At 41.1% G+C, this 8842-nt stretch overlaps 2 protein-coding genes across 2 annotated transcripts; both read right to left on the bottom strand.

Annotated features, from left to right (window-relative positions):
- Nucleotides 1-3072: 3072 nt before the first annotated feature.
- On the bottom strand, nt 3073-4092 carry LOC110535072 (N-acetyllactosaminide beta-1,3-N-acetylglucosaminyltransferase 4-like). The gene has a single exon (XM_036936329.1). It carries the CDS (start codon nt 4090-4092, stop codon nt 3073-3075), a length of 1020 nt encoding a protein of 339 aa, XP_036792224.1.
- Nucleotides 4093-6270: 2178 nt separating this feature from the next.
- On the bottom strand, nt 6271-8561 carry LOC110535071 (N-acetyllactosaminide beta-1,3-N-acetylglucosaminyltransferase 4). The gene has a single exon (XM_021619943.2). It carries the CDS (start codon nt 8011-8013, stop codon nt 6877-6879), a length of 1137 nt encoding a protein of 378 aa, XP_021475618.2. The 5' UTR covers nt 8014-8561; the 3' UTR covers nt 6271-6876.
- Nucleotides 8562-8842: the final 281 nt, after the last annotated feature.

Here is an 8842-nt window from a genome sequence, read left to right as displayed (position 1 = left end):
TTTAACAATTTCCACTGAGAATTTTACAAAAACATTTGGTAACAGAATGTGCTGTCATTCTGTTACCAAACTTTGGATCTGCACTGTTCTTCAAGTAGATGTGTTTTTGTGAAGTTTGTTGAAATTGTATGGTTTGTTTAACTTTGCAATCATTGATATTTGTTAATTTATGTATCTTAAACCAAAAATTCGGAGTCTTCTAATTAGTTAATTAAATTTTACCGTGACTATCCGCATTGACCCTATCTTGCACTGACTGCACACTCACAATACTATATATACACACTATATACAGTACCAGTCAAAGGTTTTTCTTTATTTTCACAATTTTCTACATTGTAGAATAATAATGAAGGCATCAAAACTATGAAATAACACATGGAATCTTGTAGTAACCAAAAAAGTGTTAAATCAAAATATATGTTATATTTGAGATTCTTCAAAGTAACCACCTTTGCCTTGATGACAGCTTTGCACACACTTTGCATTCCCTCAACCGCCTTCACCTGGAATGCATTTCCAACAGTCTTGAAGGAGTTCCCACATATGCTGGGCACTTGTTGGCTGCTTTTCCTTCACTCTGAGGTCCAACTCATCCCAAACCATCTCAATTGGGTTGAGGTCGGGTGATTGTGGAGGCTAGGTCATCTGATGCAGCACTCCATCACTCTCCTTGGTCAAATACCCCTTACACAGCCTGGAGGTATGTTGGGTCATTGTCCTGTTGAAAAACAAACGATAGTCCCAATAAGCCCAAGTATCACTGCAGAATGCTGTGGTAGCCATGCTGGTTAACTGTGCCTTGAATTCTAAATAAATCACAGACATTGTCACCAGCAAAGCACCCCCACACCACCTCCTCCATGCCGTGGGATCCACACATGCGGAGATCATCCGTTCACCTACACTGCATCCCACAAAGACACAGTGGTTGGAACCAAAAATCTCAAATTTCGAATCATCGGACCAAAGGACAGATTTCCACCAGTCTAATGTACATTGTTAATAAAAAATAAAGAAAACCCCTTGAATGAGTAGGTGTGTCCAAACCTTTGACTGGTACTGTAAGTATTCACATCCCTGAGTCAATACTTTTTATAAGCATTGATTACAGCTGTCAGTCTCTAAGAGGTTTCCACACCTGGGTTGTTCAACATTTGCCCGTTATTCTTTTCAAAATTCTTCAAGCACTGTCAAATTGGTTGTTGATCATTTCTAGAAAATCATTTTCAGGTCTTACCATAGATTTTTAAGTAGATTTAAGGAATAACTGCAAAACTGGCTACTCAGGAACATTCACTGTTTTTTGGTAAGCAACTCCAGTGTAGATTTGGTCTTGTGTTTTAGGTTAAAGGTGAATTCATCTCCCAGTGTTTGGTGGAAAGCAGACTGAACCAGGTTTTTCTCTAGGATTTTGCCTGTGCTTAGCTCCATTCCATTTCTTTATTATCCTGAAAAACTCTCCAGTCCTAAACAATTACAAGCATACTCTTAACATGATGCAGCTACTGTACCACTAATGCATGAAAATATGGAAAGTGGTACTCAGTAATGTGTTGGATTGGATTAGCCCCAAACACAACACTTTGTATTCAGGACAGAAAGTTAATTCCTTTGCCACATTATTTGCAGTGTTACTTCCTTGTGCATTGTTGCAGTACAGGCTTCCTTCTTTTCACTCTTTCATTTATGTTAGTATTGTGGAGTAATTACAATGTTGTTGATCCATCCTCAGTTTTCTCCTATCACTCTGTAACTGTTTTAAAGTCACCAATGACCGCATGGTGAAATCCCTGAGCGGTTTACTTCCTCTCGAGCAACTGATATAGGAAGGACGCTGTCACGAGAATTTTCAATCCCAATGATAATAACTGACAATCAATAGCTCTGACCAATCCCCGAGATCTGTAAGACCATGGGTTTAATAATAATTAGTCAAAGACTCAGCTTATGCAAAAAGATAGTACAGTTTATTCACGAGAATGTTCTGAAGTCCATTATACAAAGACATCCATTTTATAGTGGCGCACATACTTCCACACAAACAGTAGGTATCCTTCGCACATGCATACAAGTTAAAATCTTAAGCTACGCCTTGCTCAGGCAGTCTGTGTTTTTCCACTATACAGATACATAGTTTCTTTAATCTGCAACTCATTTCATAATTTTCTGTGAGCCCAACAGTTTCTCCCCTCCACGGATGGAGACAGAATGTCCTGTAAGGAACACAGCATTCCAGCTTGTCTGTTGATAGCTCCTCTTATCATTTGTTTCGCACTTGCACCCTGCTTACATACTAAAAAGGAACAAAATGTCCTTGTTCTAATTCTGACTAAAACTACACACATCATCAGATTATAGCATGTGGTAAATAACATTTGACTTGAGTCAATGTCACTCTTTTACTGTGAAATTGCTCGTATATGAAATAGGCCTGCAATAGGCTTCAAGCGGCAAACTTATTTTGTCTCATACCAAAAGTAAGCAGGTCACACATAATTGTGCCGCTGGGGTAGCCTAGTGCCAGATATGTTTGTGCTATCATGTCAGCTGTTTGGCATGACAAGGGGTGGCATGATGGCACAAACAGACTGGTGCCCAGTCTACCTCTGGGGCTTTCTCCACCACAGAATAATACACCATGTTTGTGGAGAATGTAATTCTCCATTCATAACCAAGTGGAATGGTGGTAATTACCAGTTGTGACATTGGAAATACTTGTTTTCCACTTGTGTAACAAGCCTGAATTTAAAATGGATAACATTTCGATTTTGTGTCACTGAACCCACTAGACCTGTTTTTAAAGTTTCTGTTCGACCTTCCTAGAACCCAAGAAACATTCTACAAACTTCCTTGTCAAAAGTATCAAATCTCCGTAGAGCTCGTACACCATCTTTGCTGAACTGAATACACAGTAAAGCCAATATGTCAGAATACTTCAAATATAAATATCGATGAAGGAAAATAAGCTATTTTTGACCATTTATAAGAATAATTTCTCTATGAAAGGAATGCTTATTTTACAGTAGTGAGACAGACAAGTACAGCAAGATACACACAACACCTGATGCCTCATATCCTTAATCTAAAGCACTTCAGCTTTGTGTCCTGCAGTAGAGACCACATGGTCCACATCTCGGTGGGATTCAGTTTGTGCACCAGCATGATCTCCCTGTAAATGCAGGGGTTGAAATGTGACACCACCTGATGGAACCCAAAGGTTCTGAAGCCAGAGTGGTGTGTCAGCGTCACATTAATCTTCTGCAGGCACATGCCCACAAAGACATCATCAATGGGGAAGAGGTCAGTGCTGGACACTGCTATTCCCAGGCTCAGCACAGTCTGACGTGACATCAGGTAGCCCCCACCGCCAGCGTATGGAGGATATGGCTTGTTGGGGTACATCTCCTCTGGTATGAAGTACTTCCATTGGTTGTGCCGGATTGGATAGGCTCTTGAAATTATGTCACCAGCGAAGAGTTGCTCAGAGGGCTTGTGGCCTTTAACATATTCAACCAGATTGCTTGTGTGAACAAAAACGTCATCGTCCCCTTTGAACACAAAGTGGGCCCACTGGCACTCCAAGGTGAACCAGTTCAGGAAGTGGACCTCCTTCAGGGTCAGGTTGAAAAAACTGTCCTCAAAATCCCATTGCAGGATGTCCAGTAGCTGCTGCAGCAGGAATCCCTGTATTCTGTCTAACGACTTACCTACTAAGAACAACAGTTTCACCCTTTTACCCTGAACATATCCCCTCTTCCCCCAAGTGCTCCGGAGCGCAATCCTGCGATCCACCTGGATGGCTGTGGACTTAATGGCCAGCAGGAGAAAAAGGTCATTCTCACAGGGTGTTGGAGACAGCAGGCGGGGGAATGTCCTGCAGTGTTTATACATGAGGAAGTTACGGTGGGCAGGTGGGACAGAGGACGGAATATTCTGCATGCTGTCATTGAGGGAGCACTTGAAAACATCCACAGTAGGCTGTGACAGCAGTGGTGTGGTGGAGGCAGAGGTGTTCCAATGCCAACCTGTGTGGTTCTTACGCCACACTCTGAGCTCTCCCCTATATGTTAGTGAGACATTGACGTCCATCGTCATAAAGATGACACCAATCAATGACACCAACGCAGTCCCAATGACAATGGACCATCTACTGAGGCGTAGGTTTCTGAAGAGGATCCTCATGGTTCTGAAAATAATTGCAAGCACAATACGTTTTAGCAACAAGCAGACAGAATTGGCACTGGTAGCCTATGGGCAATTCCACTGTAACAGAGTGACACTAAGACAAAAAAATGTCACTTTAAAATGTAAGTCAAACAAATTATTGCAAAGTTAAGCAAACCATACAACTCTATGCACAAGGACTACTTATAACAATTTCCACTGAGAACTTTACAAAAACACCTTTTCTTGAAGAACAGTGCAGATGCAAAGTTTGGTATTACTTCGGAATTACTGCGGTCATTCAGTATGTACTGTATCTACTGGTATATGTAGTAGGCCTACAATAGACTACAAGTGGCAAACTTATATTGTCTCATACCAAAAGTATGCAGGTCACACATAATTGTGTCTCTGCGGTAGCCTGGTCCCAGATACAGTATGTTTGTGCTATCATGTCAGCTGTTTGCCATGACAAGGAGTGGCATGATGACACAAACAGACTGGTGCCCAGTCTACTTATGGGGCTTTCTCCACCACAGAATAATAAACCATGTTTGTGGAGAATGTAATTCTCCATTCATAACCAAGTGGAATGGTGGTAATTACCAGTTGTGACATTGGAAATACTTGTTTTCCACTTGTGTAACAAGCCTGAATTTAAAATTGATAACATTTCGATTTTGTGTCACTGATCTACACTCAATACCTCGTAATGTCAAAGTGGAATTATGTTTTCAGAAATGTTTACAAATGAATAAAAAATGAAAATCTGAAATGTCTTTAGTCAATAAGGATTCAAACCTTTTCTTATGGCAAGCCTAAATAAGTTCAAGAATAAAAATTCCACCTCCAACATTGTTTTAGAGAATTTGGCAGTATGTCCAACCGGCCTCACAACCGCAGACCACGTGTATGGCGTTGTGTGGGTGAGCACGATAATGCACGGCCCCATGTCGCAAGGATCTGTACACAATTCCTGGTAGCTGAAAAATGTCCCAGTTCTTCCATGGCCTGCATACTCACCAGACATGTCATCCATTGAGCATGTTTGGGATGCTCTGGTTCGATGTGTACAACAGAGTGTTCCAGTTCCCGCTAATATCCACCAACTTCACACAGCCATTGAAGAGGAGTGGAACAATATTCCACAGGCCACAATCTAAAGCCTGATAAACTCTATGCAAAGGAGATATGACACGCTGCATGAGGCAAATGGTCACACCAGATACTGACTGGTTTTCTGATCCACACCCCTACCTTTTTTTTAAAGATATATGTGACCAACAGATTCATATCTGTATTCCCAGTCATGTGAAATCCATAGATTAGGGCCTAGTGAATTTATTTTAATTGACTTATTTCCTTATATGAGCTGTAACTCAGTAAAATCAATTAAATTCTTACATGTTGCGTTTAGATTTTTGTTCAGTATACAAACAGACAACAGTCACCTTTTCAACCACGTACCGTACATTCTATCACATTTTGCATGACTGCTGGAAAACAGGTGCCACCCACAAGGAAGTGGTGAGGTGCACAAATTTACATGCCTCTTCAGAGTGCAAAGTTGAGAGGCTATAGTTCTTTCTTACGATTGGACACAATTTAAAAAAAATGTTGCCTTGTCAATCTGTCGGTGTGATAGTTGTGTGGTGGAAAGGTATGCAGAGGGATATAGCTGGCTCCTGCTGACTGGAAGTGTTGGAACAGTGAAACCCAACACTGGTTGACTTTCAGTAAAAAAACACCTGACCTCGGGCTCATAGGACAGTGGGATCTTGGTCAAGGTTGAAACTGCTAAACAAACCTAAAGAACTGCACACACTTTATTTATCTCCTATCTTAAAATCCTTGGTTCTTTTTTAAAATGGCCTTTCCAAGAACATTGCGTAATTCAATTATAATTTAAGAGGATACAGTATTTTAAAGAGATGGTATAATGCTCATGCATTTTTGTACCTAACTTTTTAAATGTTGAATATCTGTACAAAAAATGAATGAAATTTATGGATACATTTTTAAAGGATTGTGTCTCAAAACATTTGCAGGAGCTCACATGAAATTACCCTTCAAACACATTTCATATTACAGTATTTATTTTAATTTTGTTCTCTTATATTTTCTTTACACAATCTACTTCATCATAAGAAAGTACTGGCCCCGCTATGCAATAGAGTTCACCTGAATAGAAACTGACAAAACCCTGGACCACATGTTTCAGAAAGCATTATGACATCACATTTAAATCTACATTTACAATCCACAGATTTCAGCTATAGTAGACAAGTTCATCACTGCTCCCTCAAACAATTGATTGTTTATAATAATTGTACACCACAGCTCCCCTCACCCACAGCACACTAGACCTGTTTGTTACCCATCAGTACCTCTGAAGTTTGTTACCCATCAGTATCTCTGTAACCCACTAGACCTGTTTTTAAAGTTTCTGTTCGACCTTCCTAGAACCCAAGAAACATTCTACAAACTTCCTTGTCAAAAGTATCAAATCTCCGTAGAGCTCGTACACCATCTTTGCTGAACTGAATACACAGTAAAGCCAATATGTCAGAATACTTCAAATATAAATATCGATGAAGGAAAAGAAGCTATTTTTGACCATTTATAAGAATAATTTCTCTATGAAAGGAATGCTTATTTTACAGTAGTGAGACAGACAAGTACAGCAAGATACACACAACACCTGATGCCTCATATCCTTAATCTAAAGCACTTCAGCTTTGTGTCCTGCAGTAGAGACCACATGGTCCACATCTCGGTGGGATTCAGTTTGTGCACCAGCATGATCTCCCTGTAAATGCAGGGGTTGAAATGTGACACCACCTGATGGAACCCAAAGGTTCTGAAGCCAGAGTGGTGTGTCAGCGTCACATTAATCTTCTGCAGGCACATGCCCACAAAGACATCATCAATGGGGAAGAGGTCAGTGCTGGACACTGCTATTCCCAGGCTCAGCACAGTCTGACGTGACATCAGGTAGCCCCCACCGCCAGCGTATGGAGGATATGGCTTGTTGGGGTACATCTCCTCTGGTATGAAGTACTTCCATTGGTTGTGCCGGATTAGATAGGCTCTTGAAATTATGTCACCAGCGAAGAGTTGCTCAGAGGGCTTGTGGCCTTTAACATATTCAACCAGATTGCTTGTGTGAACAAAAACGTCATCGTCCCCTTTGAACACAAAGTGGGCCCACTGGCACTCCAAGGTGAACCAGTTCAGGAAGTGGACCTCCTTCAGGGTCAGGTTGAAAACACTGTCCTCAAAATCCCATTGCAGGATGTCTCCAAACTGCCTGCTCTCCCACTCCAGTAGCTGCTGCAGCAGGAATCCCTGTATTCTGTCTAACGACTTACCTACTAAGAACAACAGTTTCACCCTTTTACCCTGAACATATCCCCTCTTCCCCCAAGTGCTCCGGAGCGCAATCCTGCGATCCACCTGGATGGCTGTGGACTTAATGGCCAGCAGGAGAAAAAGGTCATTCTCACAGGGTGTTGGAGACAGCAGGCGGGGGAATGTCCTGCAGTGTTTATACATGAGGAAGTTACGGTGGGCAGGTGGGACAGAGGACGGAATATTCTGCATGCTGTCATTGAGGGAGCACTTGAAAACATCCACAGTAGGCTGTGACAGCAGTGGTGTGGTGGAGGCAGAGGTGTTCCAATGCCAACCTGTGTGGTTCTTACGCCACACTCTGAGCTCTCCCCTATATGTTAGTGAGACATTGACGTCCATCGTCATAAAGATGACACCAATCAATGACACCAACGCAGTCCCAATGACAATGGACCATCTACTGAGGCGTAGGTTTCTGAAGAGGATCCTCATGGTTCTGAAAATAATTGCAAGCACAATACGTTTTAGCAACAAGCAGACAGAATTGGCACTGGTAGCCTATGGGCAATTCCACTGTAACAGAGTGACACTAAGACAAAAAAATGTCACTTTAAAATGTAAGTCAAACAAATTATTGCAAAGTTAAGCAAACCATACAACTCTATGCACAAGGACTACTTATAACAATTTCCACTGAGAACTTTACAAAAACACCTTTTCTTGAAGAACAGTGCAGATGCAAAGTTTGGTATTACTTCGGAATTACTGCGGTCATTCAGTATGTACTGTATCTACTGGTATATGTAGTAGGCCTACAATAGACTACAAGTGGCAAACTTATATTGTCTCATACCAAAAGTATGCAGGTCACACATAATTGTGTCTCTGCGGTAGCCTGGTCCCAGATACAGTATGTTTGTGCTATCATGTCAGCTGTTTGCCATGACAAGGAGTGGCATGATGACACAAACAGACTGGTGCCCAGTCTACTTATGGGGCTTTCTCCACCACAGAATAATAAACCATGTTTGTGGAGAATGTAATTCTCCATTCATAACCAAGTGGAATGGTGGTAATTACCAGTTGTGACATTGGAAATACTTGTTTTCCACTTGTGTAACAAGCCTGAATTTAAAATTGATAACATTTCGATTTTGTGTCACTGATCTACACTCAATACCTCGTAATGTCAAAGTGGAATTATGTTTTCAGAAATGTTTACAAATGAATAAAAAATGAAAATCTGAAATGTCTTTAGTCAATAAGGATTCAAACCTTTTCTTATGGCAAGCCTAAATAAGTTCAAGAATAAAAATTCCAC

The sequence above is a fragment of the Oncorhynchus mykiss genome, chromosome 11 (assembly GCF_013265735.2).
Source record: "Oncorhynchus mykiss isolate Arlee chromosome 11, USDA_OmykA_1.1, whole genome shotgun sequence".
NCBI lineage: Eukaryota > Metazoa > Chordata > Actinopteri > Salmoniformes > Salmonidae > Oncorhynchus > Oncorhynchus mykiss.
Note: the sequence above shows the minus strand (reverse complement) of the source record. Positions and strands in the feature narration are given on the sequence as shown.

Excerpts from the sequence above, each read along its gene's own strand:
- LOC110535072 (XM_036936329.1), bottom strand. The coding sequence starts at position 4,092 with ATGGACGTCAATGTCTCACTAACATATAGGGGAGAGCTCAGAGTGTGG.
- LOC110535071 (XM_021619943.2), bottom strand. The coding sequence starts at position 8,013 with ATGAGGATCCTCTTCAGAAACCTACGCCTCAGTAGATGGTCCATTGTC.